We start from the raw sequence: 18,918 nt of genomic DNA, 5'->3' as shown, positions 1-18,918 counted from the left end.
TTTTCTTCATTGACCTTTGGGGTAAACTTGATCCAAACGACGAAATGTAGCCAAGAAGATAAAGTGTGTTTAATTGTTGTAGTATTCCAGTTTATTGTTTTTGTGGTTGTGCTAGTATTTAAAAGGGTCATTATGGGATGCGCGTATGATGGACTCCCCATTGGCACACGAGAAACTAGTACAAGCCACCTTAATTGAAAGTTGGGTCCTTTTGAGGGTGTGTCTGTTTGTGCATTACAAAGGTGATGATGGCAAGCTGCAACTGAGGAGAAAATGCTCAGAAATCAGATCTGCATTAATTCAAGAATTTGATTTACAAACCACTGAATCATCCAGGAGTTCAATCCCATTGTAACTAAAATCCACATTTTCCAAATGTGGCCATGCAAAAGGAGCATTTAGCTGATCTCCACCGCAATGAATGAGTACTTCCTGCAATGAAATGTGATAAATGAAACTGACTGATCACCATTAAAATTAATGTTAACTACATGAACTTATGCATTAACACTAACGTCAAAAAATAAAAGTAAAAATTTTACCACTTCCCTCTTGAAGCATCTCTTCATTTGTACAGCCTACGTGATGTACTTTTCCTAAGACACTAACAACTTAAATTCATAAGACAGGTGACCAGGGTTGTCAAAAGTAGCCAGCTGCCAGCGAAAATTGCCACCTACTTGGTTAGTATCAGCCGGCTGCTCTGCTTAGCATTTCTTTATGGATCGCGTTTTTTAAATAAAATATCACTGGACTGGTAAACAAACATCTCCTGAAAACTATAGCGAGTGTTTATGTGTCACTTACAGTTAAACTTAACGCCTACAATCGGTAATTCACCTTATAATTCATATTAGATTTTCAGTAATTTTGGAGAGAAAATAGCCTGGAGAGTGTAGAAAACAGCACTTCAGAGCATCTAAATATAAAAATTTTCTGAGGGAGAATGCCCCCAGAACCCCCAAAGGCTTGCCCCTTTGGCATTCGCCAGTTCCTTCCAAGCTTGCCGCTTACTTTGACAACTAAGCCATCTACTTCAAAACTTTCCGACAACCCTGAGGTGACTTCAACATAATCATCTTCTGACTGCTAGTAATTTAGCAGTAAACCCTTTATCTTTTTCCAAAAAAAGATTGCTTGAGTGTTTTAATTGAATGGACAAAAGAGTTCCAAATTTGAGTAAATGAAATTGCAAATTATATTTTGGTACTTACATTAAGCGAGATCAGTGACTTCCTGCATATCAAGGTCTTGAGCTGAGGACGTAAACTTTGAAACCCTCGGATTAAACCAACTGGGACTTTTTTAATCTGTTGAAAAGAATAAAAAAGATCTTAATTTAAAATGGGGACAAATTTTAAGGAGAGGTATTTAACAGAGCTTTCATATTGCAAACTTTGTGACCAAATCATTAAAATTTAAGCTTATAAAAAGAAAATGAGCTACGTGCAAACAGTCGCAGCAACTCCCAACATTGTTGGAAGTTAAGACCTGCAGAGCACCATGGGAAGGATACACCCATAAGACCATAAGACTTTGTAAACTTGAAGGAGACCATGTGTAATGCACATGCATTGCCCCAACAATGTTGGAAGAGGTGTGCAAACAGATCTGACTTTGTTGTGCTATGCTTTGGCAATCATGAAGCAAAAGAGAGTTTGGGAGTTCTTCACTCAAAAGTTTGACCGATTTCAAACTTTGAGCAACAAACAACACACAACATCATGCAACAACACGCAACAGGGTGTGCAAACGGACACAACACATAACATCCAACGATGTTGCGTGTGTTTGCACAGGGCTTTAAAGAAGAAAATTAGCACTCTGGGATTTTTAAAGTAAAGTTTCTTCACTGCCAGGATGTAAAAAAAAGACTATCAATGAAAGTGTTTCGCATAATGATTTTTACCTCCAACACTTGAAGTGCCCTGAAACAGGAAATGTCAATAAGTCCATCGACACTGGGGCAAGTCCCTTGCACAAGCTGATGAGAACAACATTATCAACAACATTAACATCATCAACTCTATAAAAAGGAATTATACTAGCCATTACAATATTATTCATAGCACTGATACCATCAATACAAATGTACATATACATTTCAGAAGCTTTCATGGGGTTAAAAAGTTATCATCAGAGAACAAATACTATTGAAAATCATTGAATTGAATATCATTGATCATTAATACAATGATTAAGGCTGCTTTGAATGTACAATACAAGCATACATATGTAAACATAAAGCACATTATTTTATAGACACGAGTGTTTTACTGGAAAATATACCACTCGTAAAATTCATAAACACTACATCCGGGACCTGAGTGGTATATTTTCCTAAATTTACATGTGAGTTTATCAATGACGTAATTTCAGTCATTTCCCTTTATTATTTTATCAATGTCTTTTTGTCTATATAACAAAAAGAACATTACATGGCGGCTTGAAGATATGAATTTTATTTTCGAGTGGCAAAAACAATATTTTACTCACTCGCTGCGCTTGTTCGTAAAATATTGTTTTGCCACTTGCAAATAAAATTCATATTTTCGTGCCACCATGTAATATCCTCTATGTATTCATACTGTAGGAGACAAAGGAAATTCTGGCTTGAACAACCTCAGAATGGATTTTAGCTACAAGATTATTATAACTGTAAATGGTAAAGTAGCTTTGTGGGACACTAAAATCTTTTGGTCTGAGTGGCAAATTCAAAAATCCAACCAGGATTCGCCATGTATTTTATGTCTGAAGATGTTCAAAACTAAACTTTAGATGCTCTTCTAAATACCGTAAAATTCCGAAAATAAGCCCCTCTATGTAAATAAAGCCCCTCCAAATATAAGCCCCCCAAAATCGTAACGCAAAAAACCCTCCATTAAATCGCCCCTCCGAATATAAGCCCCTCGGGGGGCTTGTTCTTGGAATTTGCCCTCGAATACAAAAAAAACAAAGCAAAACTGGTAAATTTCCTTCCCACTACAAGCTAGCCCAATGGATTTTGAAACGCAAATATTTTATTTCCCTTCGTACATAAGCCCCTCCGAATATAAGCCCCTCCAAAAATAAGCCCCTCAAAAAGGGCCTTTGAGAAATATAAGCCCCGGGGCTTATTTTCGGAATTTTGAGGTATTTCATAGGGCACTCTACTGTTGCCAACAGTATTCACCAGGACCAACCACTGTCAACGGCAACATTAAATTTTTCTTCCAAGATTACATACAGTGTATACAGCTATTTTGAGAAAGGTTCTCACAAAAAAATGTGCGTGCGACAATCACAAAAGGTAATATGGGATATGATCAATACACTGTTCCTGACACTATAGCTATTGAACCTACTTTTGTTGCTTTCCTTTAGCACTCGCAAAGATATGTCTGTGGCCTTCCATGCCATTCTTTCAAATTTCTTTGAAGAACAGTGCCCTCAAAACCACCTACAATACCTTTCGAGATTGTTGGGTGCACTTTTTTCAACAACTTTCTCTGAAAATAGCTGTATCAAGATACAGTTGAATCTCCATTATGTAACCTCCCTCAGGATACTGGCCGCTTTATAGAGGATTGCCGCTCACTAGAGGTTCATCATAGATTTTATAATCTTTAGTGGAAACATCACTGTATTTTGAAACAAACACGTGATGGGAGCAGCAGTACTGCCGGTCCACAATCAGTGCTCTTCTTTCATCACAGTCTGCATTTTCCTACATTATAATTACTTTAAGCCAAACTAAGTGTATACAATAAAAGAAGACAATAAAAGAACTTCAGTTGGGATGGTCAAGAGGTGGAAAGGTTTGATTTACGATTTTTTTCTTAATTCCACAATTATTTTGGCACTTTGATTACTGTCCACGTAATAGAGTACGGCCACTTAATACATGTACACTGTAAGCGGCTGCTTAACCCTTTAAGCCCTAAGATCAAAACTTGACTTCTCATGTGTTGTCCCTATTCATTTCCTATAGAAGTAGTGGGGAGTAGTTGATAAAACATCTACATGTAGCAAATTCATCTTGTGTGATCATGTCTGTAATTCTCATGACCACTCTGTTTTACAAAGCATTGATATTACAAGGAGAAATTTAACGCTGATCACTCTCAGGGCTAAGGGTTAAATATGGAGATTCACCTGTAGTTAATGCTTAAAGAATGGGTTAAGAGTGTTTTAAAATAATTATTACCCTCAATGAAGGAGTCCTTCTAAGAAAATCAAGAAGGAATGTAATAGCCTCCTTGTCTCTGTAAGATATTCCCTTTCGTTTTCCTAATATGCTTGTTCCTTGCTGTTCTATAAATTAATAGAAAAATCAACAAACAGTGTCATTTTCAACTTTTTTAACCACATTAATGTATGACACCTTTAGGGTAACATTTTTCTAAGACAATATGTTTGCGCACACATTTTTTTGTCAAAATTATCTTACAAAAAATCTGGTAATACTCTAACATGTTGTCACAATTTCATGACACCAAAGCCAAGGCTGTGCTCTTAGGAAAATTAACGGGAGCCTGGTGCTCTGAACCTGTGAAATCTAAGGTGCCCAGCATATGATTTTTATGAAAGTAGTAAGATTTTCTAGTTGCCCAAGAGCAAAAGTTAGGCACCAGGGGCCACTGGGTGCTGTTACAGTATAGATGTGGAGTACATCACTGCAAAACACTTGGAGGTTCCAAGCGCATCAATCTAACGTTCAACCCTTGATGATTGTTCAGGGGCACCCAACAGCAATTTTCGGGAAAATATCTGTTCGGAAGACGATTTGAGATCTAGAATTTTCGGAGCATTTGTTGTAAAATTTCTTCCTTGCCTGCCTCTCCTAGGATTTTTGAACATCTACAAAATGGTATAATTACCCATTTTTAACAGATTTTGACCCTAAAAAAGGCCACCTAGAATTTTCCGGAGCCTTTTCCTGGCTGAAATTTTCGAGAAGGTATTTTTATCCCTATAATTTTCGGATCACTAGACTTTCGGCTAGGAAATCCGAACAGATGAAAAGTTTTTAGGGGATAAAAATATGCCTTTATCTACCGTTTGAATGCTAAAATACGTTCAACAATGCTATGTTAAGTGGTTTTGAACTATATCCTCGTTGGGTGCCCCTGATTGTTTATTAAGGGCATTTCAATTAAGCACTTTGAGGGACCAGGGAAAGAAATATTAGCCCTGAGGATGATAACCTTTATTATTTTATCCACATTTGCATGAATTGAACAGAAGTGTTGGGAACTATGACGGATTTATTGTTCTACTTAAAAATTATTTTCAGAGAGAAGCCAGAATGTGTCAACTTAATGTGGACTAAGAGTTTAGCCGGTTAGTGTAGCTTCTGGAGGTTTGATTACATGTAGCTCTTTTGAATAAATTGCAGGGGTTTTAACAAAATTGAAGTAGTGTGCAAATTTGAATAGCGTAAGGTCTGGGGCTGAATTTTGAAATTTGCATGTGAATGATTTCTGCATAAACCTATGGAGAAAAATGTGGCAAATTGACTGAAATACAGCATTTACATAACTAAAGCATGACGTAAAGCCAGTGAGCTTTTGGGAAGACACATCATAACTAAACTTCATGGAGATTTCATGATATCTTTTTTGTTTCTGACATGATTTTCAATACATTGTACTTGTAGCTGCCTCTTTTTAAAAAAACAGTGCCTGACTTATGTGAGCAAGTAGCTGACCCGTTTCATCAGTCATTGGCGCTTATTGAAACCCCTGCATTGTCGGGAGTTGCATATTGTCATCACTAAGGTCAGGATTTGAATTCAAATCCCAGTCTTGATTGAAGTTTGATTGGGTTTGGTTACCTGGCATTAAACTCATTATATGCCATGAGGAAAAGGATCAAACTTTAACTAAACAGCAAAAACAATCACTTCAGTTTATAAAGTACTTTTCTTTTCACACAATCATCTCTTCTTTAATTGAAGCTCCTAATTAAAAGATGTCACAAACATATAGTTTACCTGAATTGACAATGTCAAAGCATTGGTTTAGAAAAACAAGTGATGTAGCTGTTAAACATAGCTGGCTCTCTTGTCTTAAAACTGCATCTCCTGGAAAACAAAGGTAGCCAAAATTACTTTTCTTTTTTTAAGTCGTTAACAGCATCAGAATGAGAAGAGGAAAGCTTATAAATCTCTTGGGAGACCATGAAAGTGCCAAAATGCTAAAAAAAAAAAATTCAAAATCCTACAGATGTCTAGAAGTAACGTCCCCCCCAAAAAAGAAACCTTTGTTTATCACTAATTCACGGTAAATAGTTTCATTTTTAGACAATTTTTATTTTGTACAGAAAAAGTAAATTGTCAAATTTTGATCTTGTCATCGTCACATGACGACTTGGCTGAATCACGAGTTAACAATGTTCTGTCACTTCGAATCAAGATCCAAATAAAAAGTTAAATATTTGGTTACGAAGAGACTAAAGGCATCTAATGAGGGCAGATACAGAACTCCTTATACAAGCAAAGGAATTGTTGGACAAGTTTACAAAACTTAAAACAGTTTTGATCTTTAAAATCATAAGAAAGGTTTGGGATAAATTAAGCTTTAGTGTCACGGAAATTAAAACTTGTCTTATTCAGTTACGTACCATGTGATTGCAAGAGAGTAGAAAGCTTGACAAGCACCTCGTGTCCCCCATGGTAAGGCATTGTAGAGAAAAGGAGTCATGAGGATTGCATTTTTAGCCTTAAATTTCGTGATCCAAACGTATCAAAACAGATTGGCTTGTCGCGTTACCGCCATCTTTCCTTCACATAATTTATTTCAAGAGGTCTGGCGACGAGGAAAGGTTACCGTTGGCATACATGACGTAGAGGCCGCTGGAAGAAAAACACAGTGAAGAAGTTCGAGTTTGGTGATCTTCGAAATGTCGAAGTCTGTAAAAAAGCTCGTCGAGGAAGCCAAAGAACAAGGCTATACTGATATAGATCTATGTGACAGAGGCTTGTCAAATATAAAGGATATCCCTGGACTGAGTAAGTGTGGAAGCGTTTCTTGAATATAGAACGATGCGACCGTTTAGTCCGGCCTGCCAGTCTTTTATGAAAGCCTTATATGTTTTCTCTTTAATTTATTTCAGCTCAGTTAAGAAGTCTGGTGCGGCTTACGCTAAGTCATAACAGACTAACATGTAAGTTTTTATAGTAGAAGAGTAGAGAATCATTATCTTAGATGTACATGTACATGTGAGAGCATTCTAACTTTGGGTGTGAAGAAATGTGGAAATTCTCTGCATACCTAAAAATAGGACTCTTCCGCTCCTAACATGAGGTCCTGTTTTTGGTATAATGCGATCGTAGAAATTTTGAAAGGTAAGTGAGAATGTAATTCTTTTGTGATTTTTAAATGGAAGAAGTTAAAACCGACTTAGAGGAAAGGGGAAGTTGTACACTGTATAAAAGCTGTACTTGGTGTTAGTAATTATTTGAGGCCAAAATCATTTATATGCCATTTTTGTTAACCCCCTTAAAATCAATAATTATTTTCATGTACACACAGTTTGGTAAGATTTTCATTCATTATGTACACATGTTTCGAAGTATTCATATTGACCATTAAAATTAATTGTGTGAATAAGTACAGTATGAAAGTGCGGCATGCATAAATAGATAAATTAATGTTTGGTGTTGTATGGAGATCTTATACACAGCTTAAATTTAGCTTTGACCAGTGCCAAAATGGGGAAAATGTTTGTTGCACCTAAGATATTGAATGTTTTCTCTCCAGGTTTTTCCCTAATTATACTGTAAATCCTCTATTAAGCCTCCTCCGCCCCCCAACCCCCCCACCCCTCTCTAAAATAAATGACATACTGCAGGGTTCTCAATACATCTAAGCTGGCACCCGGTGATCGGTCACTGCCTACTTTGGAATTTGTATGTAGCTGCTTACTTTGCATTCTACCGGTATTTGCTGTTTTTCCCTTCCTAGTGTACGGCCCTTTTGTTTGTCACAGCCGTCTACTTAAGGTTAGGTAGATGCATGCTTCAAATCTTTTTGACAACCCTGTAGTATATTTATCAATCACAATCCCCACTAAGTTCATGTATTACAGACTGTCGGTTACTGTAATACATGCACTTAGTGGGGACTGATCTAGAATGTTTTTGATCCTTGGATGCATGACCTCCAACCATTGTACTTAATCTTTTCCACTTTGATTCTAGTTCTTTATGGAGTCAACTGATACCATTGTTATTGCTAAATTAAATAAGCCCCCCTCAGCCCCGGCTCTATTAATCATCCCCTCAAATGTTTTTAAGGGTTGATAGAGGATTTACAGCATTAGATTATTTAATGTAATCATAACACAGGGAAACCAAGATAAGATCTTTTTTATTGTTTTCTGATAATCTTGAATTCTAAACATCCAGGTGGAGGTTGAGCCTTGGCCGATCTGTGGGCCAGTGTAAAAATGAAATGGCATTAAATCTAGGCTATTCAATACAGCTTGGACATGCACCTGCCATCTGAATGTGAGACATGTTTGTCAGCATAGACCAATGCAAATGTCATATTAAACCTTCACTAGAAGATAATAGTACACTATACATGCGTCCAATAGTACACGGCATACAGTTCTCTTTTATAAGTTACTTGGCACATTTGAGTTAAATTACTTGTCTTGTATTTCACCTTAGCTCTTCCAGAATCCATAGGTGGCCTTGAAAGCCTGGAATATCTAAATGTCTTCAATAATCACATTGAGGTAATAATGTTATTGTTCTTTATTTCTTTAGTACCACACTCTCACGTAGGTAATATAATGTCTATTTTTTTCTTTTTTGTTTCTGTAGGAGCTTCCAATGTCTTTAGGTAATTTAAAAAAACTACGACATTTTAATGCTGCGTAAGTATTTCTTAAATTATGTTTATGACTATGTGTAAGGGTGTGTTATACATACCTACCTTTTGGGAGGGTTCTTTCTTGTAAAAATTCAGGATTTTACGATTTCTATACACTGCAAATTTTTGTTAGAGAAGTACTCATAACTTATTATTATGCAAGCAGGAACATTATTCAGATATGTATTGAAATGTTATTTTCATCTTCCCGAGTTTGATTTTAAAAGTTAAAGGTCCATATTATTTTGATCTTGGTAACTCGTGACAGTACTCATCAGACTGACAAACCTCAAACTGACAGTGCCCTCATTTTACTTACTCTCTTCCTAACTGTCCCATTTTGTGGGAATTAAAAGCTACATAAAGCTACTCAGAAAGGAAAGCAACAATTTTAGCTCACACCTGGAAATCAAATTTAGAACCTCCCACTCAGAAGACTGTGTACAGTACTAACTGAATGTACTAATCCTTGTTCCTAATCTTTTACATTATTCAGGGTCAATCGCCTTAGTTCCTTACCTAGAGGCTTAGGAACAGCTTCTGGTTTGGAAATCTTGGATTTGACTTACAACAATCTTCAAAAAGAATCTCTACCAGGAAACTTTTCTGTTATGAGTAAGTGAAATATGTTATTGTACTACATTAATATTCAAGTGCCATAAAATATTCCAATTTCATTGTTGGTACATATTTTTTGCGAAAATTAGTGCTTAAATGGGCCTTATTGTTCAAAGAAAACTGTGTCCAGTAAAAAATTTTGCCGATATTTTTTACTGAAATTTATGGTGCATTGGCTTTTATTGATATAATAAATACGCCATGAGAAATTTCAGAGAAATCCCTGGAGCAAAAGTCTGTAACTAGGAAGCTGATTTATATCACAATGTGAAATAAAATTATCATAACAAATATTCCCCGTGTATTTCTAGCTGTTTATGTACAGTTGTAGACTGAAGTTTCACATCACCTGAGTGAACTCCAAGCCAGAGGCCCAAACAGCCAGAGCTTACATGTATCTTGGTTTCCTTAGCATGAAGCGTGCCTAGGAGTATTGCTTGTCCCCCCTGGAGGAGATGCTAGTCCATCGCAGGGTTACCCCCCAGCAGTATGTTACTGTTACCCACTTATACACCTGGGTGAAGAGAGACAAAGTGGAGTAAAGACTTTAGTTCCTTGTCTAAGGAAACAATGCAATGGGTGAGGCTTGAACCCTGGACCTCCAGATCTGGAGTTTGAGGTGTTAACCACTCAGCCACTTACACATACATGCACCACTGGTGTTAACAAGTTACTCATTGTTTTGACAGGGTGCACCATTCTTTTCAGCTTATCAAAGATGTTATTTTTGGTTATTATTATTTATAGAACAGTTACGTGCTCTGTACCTTGGTGATAATGACTTTGAAACTTTGCCTGACGAGATAGGAGAGCTTCGAAACCTGCAAGTGGTAATGATTAATTATTCCTACAATGATTGTTGCTTTAGAAGATAACTGTTTAGTACAGCTACATGTACATGTAATACTATCATTCTCAATGTTTGGCACGAAAGTTGGTATTTAATGGGAATGTTTTTCAAAAACACCACTTAAAGACCTTAGGGATGGAACACACCAGGCAACAAGTTGCAGCAACAAGTCACGGCAACAAGTTGCAGCGACAAATCACTTTGTGTGTACTGAAGAATTTTTGCAAAAATTTTTGTCTCCACAACAGAATTTTGCCATAGCATCAAGTCGCACAGAATCAATCAGATTGAATTTGTGCAACATTTTGCGGCAACAGAATTCTGTTGCAGAGGCAAAAATTTTTGCAGAAATTCTCAAGTACACACAAAGTGATTTGTTGCTGTGACTTGGTGCACTTCTTGTTGCCCAACCTGTACACAAGGGGTGATTTTTCACCACGATCTGTTGCAATGACATATGTTGTATTGTGTGTTCTGACCTTTGGGGTTTATCAAGGTTAATTTCCTCCTTGTACCTATTTCAAAGAAAGAGAAATCAGGCATAATTAGAAAACTCGATCATCAGGATTCAAATTCAAGAGCCTCCAAATTCTAGATTGTATGCTACTCAAACACTTTTTAACTACATGTGCCCTGTGTACTAGATAATGGAGGCTCTATGGGGACTTGCTTAAAATTGGCCATCCACCAGCATATAATTATACCAGCACAATGACTGTCTTTTTAATGACAGAAAATTCTTTATTATTTAATTAAGCTGAGAAGGATAACACCCTCAGAGATCTGTTTAATTCATTGTATATGGAGGGCACCAAATTTCATAATATCATTGCTATACTTCTTGTTGAAATATCTGCAAGTTTGCAATGGGTGCAAATAAATTTTTGGTGTTATTGGGCTATTCTCTATAAAGAGGTCAACATTCTTTTTTTTAGTCAATAATAATACAAATCATATGCTGGGCACCCTAGAATTTGTAGGTTCAAAGCACTTGGCTCCATTCAATTTCCTTAGAGCACATCCTTAATGAACTTTTGCTTTTATTATTGTAGTTGGTGCTCCGAGACAATGATCTTGTAGAATTACCAAAAGCTCTTGGAAACCTTACACGACTAAAGGAACTTCATCTGCAAAACAACAGGCTCACAGCTCTTCCTCCTGAACTAGGTGAGTTTATGACCTTACATACAAACTATCTTTCCTTTTCATCTTAGCAGTGAGAGCAGAACCACATAGCTCATTATATTCCCCATACATGCAAGTCTCAGTGGTCTGGCACGTACCCACAGAACCTTTTTTATTGACATTTGAAAACTCTATTCCATGAAGCCTCCATTTTTTAAGCGACACCCTCAGGGTGACGGCAAGTGACTACTTAATGGAGGTTGGCCACTCATAGAGGTTCATTCTTCCCCACACAAGGTCAGACTTAGGGGTTTGGTGTACCCCAAGCAGCATCTTTATTGACATTAATTTTGAAATCTCAATACCTTTAAGCCTCAGTTATTAATTAAAGCGGCACCCTCAGCAGTGATTTTGTTACCTCTGCATCCTGCATCCCTGACGCATAAAAATCCCCAACAACACAAAATAATTTAATAGATGCATCCTGTTGAATGCAAAGATTGATCAACATGAAGATGTTTTTTTTTTAGAAAATCCTCGATGTGTGATTTCTGTGGCTGGTAATGGGGCTCTTGTTATTATTTATTTTAGTCCCCACATTTTTGTTGCTTAAATAGAAGCACTATATTTTAATTTCAATAAATTGTGATAAAGAGTTTTGGAGTCTGTCTTCAGATTCAGTAACTGCCTTGTTACATAAAAACCCAAGCATTTTCAATTTAGAAGTCATTGTTTTTTGAACTGAACTCAATGGTTCTGGACTGGGACTCATAATTTTTCACATGATAAGTCCCAGGACTCACCATAACTATTTCTTACAAAATCACTGTCTCAAGCTGATTACAAGTGACTGCTTAATGGAAGTTGGTTCGTCAGAATTATAATTGCATCACTTCACGTATGGATGAATGGATGGGTTAAACATAGACTTTCTGTAAGTTAGATCTGAAGGTGAATAGGGAGATTGCCTCAAATAATTGCCTTTAAAAGCAGAGCACATATGCCTGGCTAGGACTGGTATATATTAAACTAAACTTGTGTCATTGGTTTTGGTTTTGCAAAGGTGAGCTTGACATGGCCAACCCTCGTCACGTGTTCAGAGCTGAAGGAAATGCATGGTTACAACAGCTGGAAGACCAAATTGTTTTAGGTCCATCACATGTGTTTGAGTACATCAAGACAGATGGATACAAAAGGTTAGTTGACGAGGAAAGATTCACTTCATTTTTTATAATATTCATGGCAATAAAACAGAGCATTCTACATGATTATGATGGGAACACAGTACAGGAGAGGGGACACATCAGGGGCACCCAACCACAGTTTCCTCCAAAATACATTGAAAACACTTTTTAGGCTATCTGGAGTACTTTTAGATCTCTAGAAATGTATTCTAAGCAGTACGATAAAATTTGTATCTGTTCGGTCATCCTAGGGGAACTTAAGTCTTTTCAAAATTACAAGGGCTTCAGTATTATATTATTTTTCTGAAAATTTTGGGCACAATTTAATGCTTTATAAAATTGAGAATTGTTCTGATTTCAGTGTGGCATGCAAATGTTTCCTCTTGCCATGGCTCATCACAGTCCATTTTAGCACCATTCTCACTGTTGTCTGTTTACTTTCAGTTTGTATGAGCGACACATTGCATCTGGTGTTACTCCTCCACCCAAAAAGGAAAAAGAGAAGACCATGAAGAAGAGCCGAAAGAAGGGCTCTATGAAGTAGTGTGAAACAAAACCAACATTTCAGTAGCCTGCAACTATTTTATATTGTGTTTCCATCCATGTAGCCTAGAGATAGGAATGGGGTAGTGTCTTTCAAGTCAGGGACATTTTAGCCAAACCTTTTTCTAGGGTACAGTTAACTCTCCCTTAACAGACACCTCTATAAGATGGATGCCTTGCTAAAATGGATATAGAGTGCCACTTTCAAAGGTGTCCATCCTAGAGAGAGTTGGCTGTAGTTGTTCAAATGTTGAATGGTGCTATCCACCCGATAAATTTTCATTCAGTGAATAAGATAAGTTTTAGGGAAACCAGTCACTGCCTTAAACACCGGCTAGAGATTTATCCAGTGGATCCCATTATCCACTTTTCAAACAACCAACCAGGGCCTTGGGTGAGTTTCATCCAAAACAGAAATGGCAATTTTGATTTCTTTACTGATGCATTTTTGATGAATTCCTGGACTGAGTTGTTTGAAGCCTGGTTGGTGGGTGGTAATCGTGGGTCAACTGCAAATGGGGCACGTGAGTTGTTATGGTAACTAAACCTGAATTTGCAGGTATAAAACTTCTTTCAAACAACTCTGCCAACTCAACTGGAGCAGATATATAAGAAAGAATTGTCCAAGGATTCACGATGGTGAGAAAGGGAAACGTATTGATAAAATGCTTTAAGATCAAGTACGGTACTAGAATATTTTCTTCACTTGAATTTTAAAATTCAACATCTGCTGCTCTGTGGACCCAGATATTCTTATAACTAAATAATATTATTTACTTTAGAAGATATGACAGCAATGGCCCTGGGCAAGCACAATGTCAGAGCTGCTTGCACAAAGGGTAAGCTGGCATTCAAGTTTGTCTGTTTTTTGGGGGGACCTAGTAGTTAATCCCTTACAATATTCAAGTGGGTTCCAGGGAATGCGTTGAAATTCAATATTAATGGTTGAAAGTAAATTATTGTGAACCCATGTAATGCCTTAACAGTCCATACAATAAAGAAATACATGTGTGTGTTACAGGTCAAATTTGATTTTAAGTTAAAATTTTTTAACCTTCTATCTAAAAATGGCATGTTTTGGCTTTTGCACGGCTTCATCCTTGATTTGGGGTGATGGAGGTTTGCTGCTCCATTTTATTCTGTCCAAGATTGTAGGTTGATTCTCAATTTTCTTTGTCTCCTAGCCCAAGTTATTCATGAATTAGGGCTAGGAGACAAAGGGAATTGAGAATCAACTAAGGTTAAGAAACTTTAACTTGAAATCAAATTTGACCTGTAACATGTGCAACCCCTTTTTAATAGAAAATTTTATATGTGTATAAAAATGTATTTAGGTAATAGCCCACGTTCAATATATTAAAATTTTGACCTGAAGCCGAGGCTTTAGAGTAAGAATTGCAAATTTTTATGACTCCATTGTCTCACAATTCCCAGAAGAGACTTGAGCACAGAGAAAATCAAACCAAATATAGAAAAATGACCAGAAAACCTCGTAGTCATGTTAGAATTTTAATATATCCTATGTGGGCTATTGACATTCTAGCTTATTCATGCTCTGAAGGTCGTGATTTAGTGAATACTCTTCATTATAATATTTTTCTACAAATAATTTTAACAAAAACTTTACAAAGAACATAGGCTAGTCATCAGGGCTGAGTTTTTTAAAGCTTGCTTTGCCTTAATTCTGGGTTATCTATAAATTAGCCACTGATTTGTCATGCTGTCTAACCTAGGATTTGCTTTAATCATTTTTCAACAACTCAAAATACATCTCAGTGTACTCAAAAGTGCAAATGGTTTGTACATTGTTTCAAACAATATTAAAAGTAGTCTGTTTTTAAATTCTGAGCCAGGCAAAATTCTGGCCCATTGCCTTTAATGTTAGCTCTATATGTGATGATAAAAAACCAATGGAAATAAAATGTTTTTTCACAAATTATTTCATGCTTTGTTAGTTCATCATTGTCTTCCAAGAACGTGATCAGAGATCACTTCTTTTCCTCAGTTTATTAAGTTATTGTATTCCCCCCTTAAAAAATATTCACGGGTCAAACATGAAAGGGTTAAATTTACTCATCATTTCAATGTACTGAATAGCAACATCTGTTAGAAAGTGGGGATCTGTAACCAAAAATACATTCAAGTATGCATTGCATGTTGGTCACAGCAATGCGAAAAGTGAAGTCAAGTATGTAAGTGAATCATTCTTGAAGGATGCTACACTGTTGTTTTCAGTTCATAAGGAGTTTGTGTTTGCATGTCAGCTTGGCTTGGATGTTGAGGACCTTCTAGTTCAAAACCTTGTGACTTGGCTTCATTCTTGATTTCTTTCCCAGTGATAACAAGTTCATCTTCAGTAGTGACAGGGAAGTTTTGTGCGACGTGGTAGATTCCTGATGCAAATAGAGCACCAATGATTGAACCAAACCAGTAAACCTGTGAGAATTGAGAAAATTGCTTTCAAAGAATACTGGCTTGTGAAGATTCAGTAACAATGGATGTCAGTAATCTGCAAGCAATGAGCTTCAACTGGTTAGGGGACATGCATGCCATGTGGAGAGGACTGGGGCTTAGACCCTTCTCATGTAAAATAGTCAGTACCCTAGATTAGAGGCCATGGATGCACTTCAAATAATGTAAAACAGCTAGAACCAGCAGCCCACTGTTTTCTAGAAACAGGAGGAGATTAAGTGGGTCTTTGTCACTCACCCAATGATCAGTCCAATAGTTCATGACAACTGCAGGGCCAAAAGAACGAGCTGGGTTGATTCCACACCCACTCACAGGATACTGGTCAACATGTAAAAAAATGACAAAAGTGTTCATAATGCATTGCAATGGATGATCAATATTTAGTTGAAATCATGAACACTAGTAAAACTATGCAGTGTTAAATCATCACCACCATCATCTTTTGTATTCTCTTTTAACACATTTAAGTCCCCAACGTTCAGATCAGGAAAAGAGGCAAAAGATCACTAAAGGAATCACTATGCATTTAACTGGCAATCCCTGCTTCAACCTGTGTTGTGTCATGCAGTATATCTTAATCTGTTTTTGAAGCAAATGCATTATATCAATAATAATTGTCATGACTATTACCGCAAACAAATGGCATGCTGTAACAGCAGCTCCTATGACCAGAGATGCTGACGTATCAAGAGCTCTTTCCCCTCCATCTGTACAGGTCAGCACTGTTAACATTACAACCAAAGACGTCAGCAACTCAACTCCAAACCCAACCAGGGGTGCAACAGACTTCATGTGGGACACACCAAGCAAACCGTGACTCTCATAAGGTACAATCAAGTAAAGAAGTCCTGCTCCTATCACAGCTGGAAAATAGAAGAAAATATTGATCTAAGAGCTTTTATTTTGTTTCTTTATCTGCATCTTACATTTTTGTCCAGCTGCTCATCCAAAGTTTGATTTTCTTTCCCTTAATATTATTGCTTGTTAATTACCAGAACATATACCTGAGGCAATTTTAGATTCAGTTATGTGAACCTAAAACTACAGTCAAAAGCAGTCTGCAAGGCAATCACAAATGACATTTTAACCCCTTCACCCTAAATAACTGATCCAAGTTATCTTGAGATGATTCTCAGTTTGAGGTTAAATTCTGTGGATGAACTATAGTGTAACCATTCAAATGAAACTTCCTGGACAGAACTTTCGCAGACTACTTATGGTCCTTATGTTTTCTTAGGATTTTCAAAAGACAAATTTTGGAATTTTTTGTGCATTTTTACTTTGCCACTGTTTGAAATGAAAGGTTTCACTGGGTTGGCACTAACCAGTCGTGGGTTCAGCTATTAGGTCCTTATAATAATAATAATAATATTAATATTAATAATAATAAGGATTTGGAGGTAGCACATCCACAAAGTGGTTCCTCGTCTACCTAATTCCAGGTCGAATTGGAATTTGGAAACGTTAGTTTTTGAGGAGAGGGGAAAACCACAGTACGCAAAGGAAAACCTCTCAGAGCAAAGGAGAGAACCAAGAACAAACTCAACCCACACATGGCGTCGACACAGGATTTGAAGCCGGGCCACATTGGTGGGAGGTGAGTGTTGCGCAATCCCTTGCTCCCCAAAATGAATATTATTCTTTTTCAACACTTTTTGTACAAACCAAAAAGACAATCTTCCTTGCGCCATTTAATTTTTTTATATTCAAAATGGGGGTTACACAGAGAATTTAGTCTGATTTGGCAGGACAAATTGAATGAACAAAGGTGATACTGGCAGGTATATTAGTGATGTCATTTGCCAGTAAATGTACAATTATCCCCCTTCTTTTTCAAGCAATCTTGAAAGAATTCACCCATCCCCTAATAGAACCTTTTTTTAGTCGCTACATTATTAGAACACCTTTCTACAACACTGAAGATGCAAACATTGCATTCAATGCATCCAATGTGATATGCATGCAAGTCAAAGCCAATGCAAAGTTTCAATTATAATTTTTAAACTGGCTTTTACCACTCTCACCAATCATCGCTGTTGAAGATTTAAGTCACTTGTTCTTAGACACCCTCATTAAACTTGACTGAAAATGTTACCTCCGACAAGATGTGCCAAAATGAAGCAAAAACCTCTTGTCACTGACAGAGTTTTGTTCACCACTAATGCCATAGTTATTGCAGGGTTAATAAATCCATTGCTAAAACAATTCGAGATGTTCACCAAAAATGCGTAGGACAGACCAAAACACAAAGAAATGCTGGCGAGGTTTGGGCCAGTTTCTTCTTGCGGCCAGGAGATGGTTGAACTGCACCCGATCAAAACGAAAAACATTGTACAGACAGATTCTACAACAGATGGAAGGAAAATTGCTACAAACGTTTGCCAGCGCACCATGTCGTTTTGTGAACATTTTGTTTGGAAAAAACGCCTACTAAACTAATTTCCCGCAACTTCCCGCGCTTTCCCCAGTTCGGAACTAGTTCGGCTCCGAATGCTGTTTTCATTCCTGTAATTTGATTGGGTGAATCCAGTTTCATTGAAGTTCGCTGCCTGACGATAAACTACCGATTCAGTCCGAAGATATAAATAAAAGTCATTGATCGCTAAAAATTTTCCACCTGTTGAGGATTTTATTTCAGTATTGAAATCTTTCAGGCGATGTATATCTGTCTGAATCTGCTAAAACGTGCCCGCCAGGTTAGTATCCTCTCTTGCTTGAACTCAAGCATCGCCTTGTTTTAAGCCAGCGTACGTAGCCGAAACAAATCCTGAACAAATTAGGGAGGGGGCTTGCCGTCAAGCTTGGTGCCGGCAAGGGACAGACCTAACCACGGTGGGTGGGTAGCTAGCAGCTCTGTATCAGAAGTAACGGGAGTAGAGAAGGGGAACCTTTTTGACACTGTAATTAGAGTTTCAAGTTACCGTAGAAAGCAGTGCAAAGTTAAGGAATACTCCCTGAGGGCTAGCCCAACCAAATCATTGCACTCATGATAATCATAAAGCTAATGGCAGTGATTGACTAGTAGTAACTGTCATAGGTGGGGAGGGTGAGGACTTTGTGCTTGGATTAGCTCTCTCCGAGACTGATCTAAAAAACTTTGTAATGATTCCTGGTGATTATTCCTAGTAGCAATTTTTGGTAAAATATTCAAAACAGTATAATGGCCAACGTAAAATAAGCACACAATAATTCAAAAAAAAAAAAAAACGCTGGATCCGGCACCTTTGTTTTCTACGTTGGCCCTTGCTAATTGGAACATTAATGG

The 18,918-nt window shown here is 37.2% G+C and overlaps 3 protein-coding genes across 3 annotated transcripts in view; 1 reads left to right on the top strand and 2 right to left on the bottom strand.

Moving 5' to 3' along the window:
• The window catches only part of LOC140930410 (serine/threonine-protein kinase 11-interacting protein-like), a 35,040-nt gene extending 28,271 nt beyond the window's left edge, over positions 1–6,769 (bottom strand). Inside the window, exons 1-6 of the mRNA XM_073380095.1 lie at positions 6,604–6,769; positions 5,975–6,064; positions 4,187–4,293; positions 1,910–1,984; positions 1,215–1,310; positions 322–432 (exon numbers count right to left, since the gene is read on the bottom strand). Coding sequence (XP_073236196.1) covers positions 322–432; positions 1,215–1,310; positions 1,910–1,984; positions 4,187–4,293; positions 5,975–6,064; positions 6,604–6,664 — 540 coding nt within the window. The 5' untranslated portion in view covers positions 6,665–6,769. The remainder of the gene's footprint in view (positions 1–321; positions 433–1,214; positions 1,311–1,909; positions 1,985–4,186; positions 4,294–5,974; positions 6,065–6,603) is intronic.
• A 41-nt stretch (positions 6,770–6,810) lies between these two features.
• On the top strand, positions 6,811–15,023 carry LOC140930408 (ras suppressor protein 1-like). Its single transcript, XM_073380094.1, has 9 exons — positions 6,811–6,991; positions 7,096–7,146; positions 8,657–8,724; positions 8,813–8,865; positions 9,358–9,476; positions 10,227–10,309; positions 11,382–11,496; positions 12,518–12,650; positions 13,083–15,023. The coding sequence occupies exons 1-9, from the start codon at positions 6,883–6,885 to the stop codon at positions 13,180–13,182; spliced, it is 831 nt and encodes a 276-aa protein (XP_073236195.1). The 5' UTR covers positions 6,811–6,882; the 3' UTR covers positions 13,183–15,023.
• Positions 15,024–15,398: 375 nt separating this feature from the next.
• LOC140931530 (aquaporin-4-like) lies at positions 15,399–18,051 on the bottom strand. The gene is made up of 4 exons (XM_073381337.1): positions 17,749–18,051; positions 16,284–16,516; positions 15,891–15,971; positions 15,399–15,617 (listed from the first exon to the last, which is right to left on the bottom strand). The coding sequence occupies exons 1-4, from the start codon at positions 18,044–18,046 to the stop codon at positions 15,399–15,401; spliced, it is 831 nt and encodes a 276-aa protein (XP_073237438.1). The 5' UTR covers positions 18,047–18,051.
• Positions 18,052–18,918: the final 867 nt, after the last annotated feature.

This window comes from Porites lutea, chromosome 3 (genome assembly GCF_958299795.1).
Source record: "Porites lutea chromosome 3, jaPorLute2.1, whole genome shotgun sequence".
In the NCBI taxonomy this organism is placed as follows: domain Eukaryota; kingdom Metazoa; phylum Cnidaria; class Anthozoa; order Scleractinia; family Poritidae; genus Porites; species Porites lutea.
This window is presented reverse-complemented; position numbering and strand designations above follow the sequence as displayed.

Excerpts from the sequence above, each read along its gene's own strand:
- LOC140930408 (XM_073380094.1), top strand. The coding sequence starts at position 6,883 with ATGTCGAAGTCTGTAAAAAAGCTCGTCGAGGAAGCCAAAGAACAAGGC. Across the intron at positions 6,992-7,095 it reads AAAGGATATCCCTGGACTGA|CTCAGTTAAGAAGTCTGGTG; the intron begins GTAAGTGTGGAA and ends AATTTATTTCAG. Across the intron at positions 10,310-11,381 it reads AGCTTCGAAACCTGCAAGTG|TTGGTGCTCCGAGACAATGA; the intron begins GTAATGATTAAT and ends TTATTATTGTAG.
- LOC140931530 (XM_073381337.1), bottom strand. The coding sequence starts at position 18,046 with ATGGTGCGCTGGCAAACGTTTGTAGCAATTTTCCTTCCATCTGTTGTA. Across the intron at positions 16,517-17,748 it reads TTTGGCACATCTTGTCGGAG|CTGTGATAGGAGCAGGACTT; the intron begins GTAACATTTTCA and ends TCTATTTTCCAG. Across the intron at positions 15,972-16,283 it reads CAGCATGCCATTTGTTTGCG|TATCCTGTGAGTGGGTGTGG; the intron begins GTAATAGTCATG and ends CATGTTGACCAG.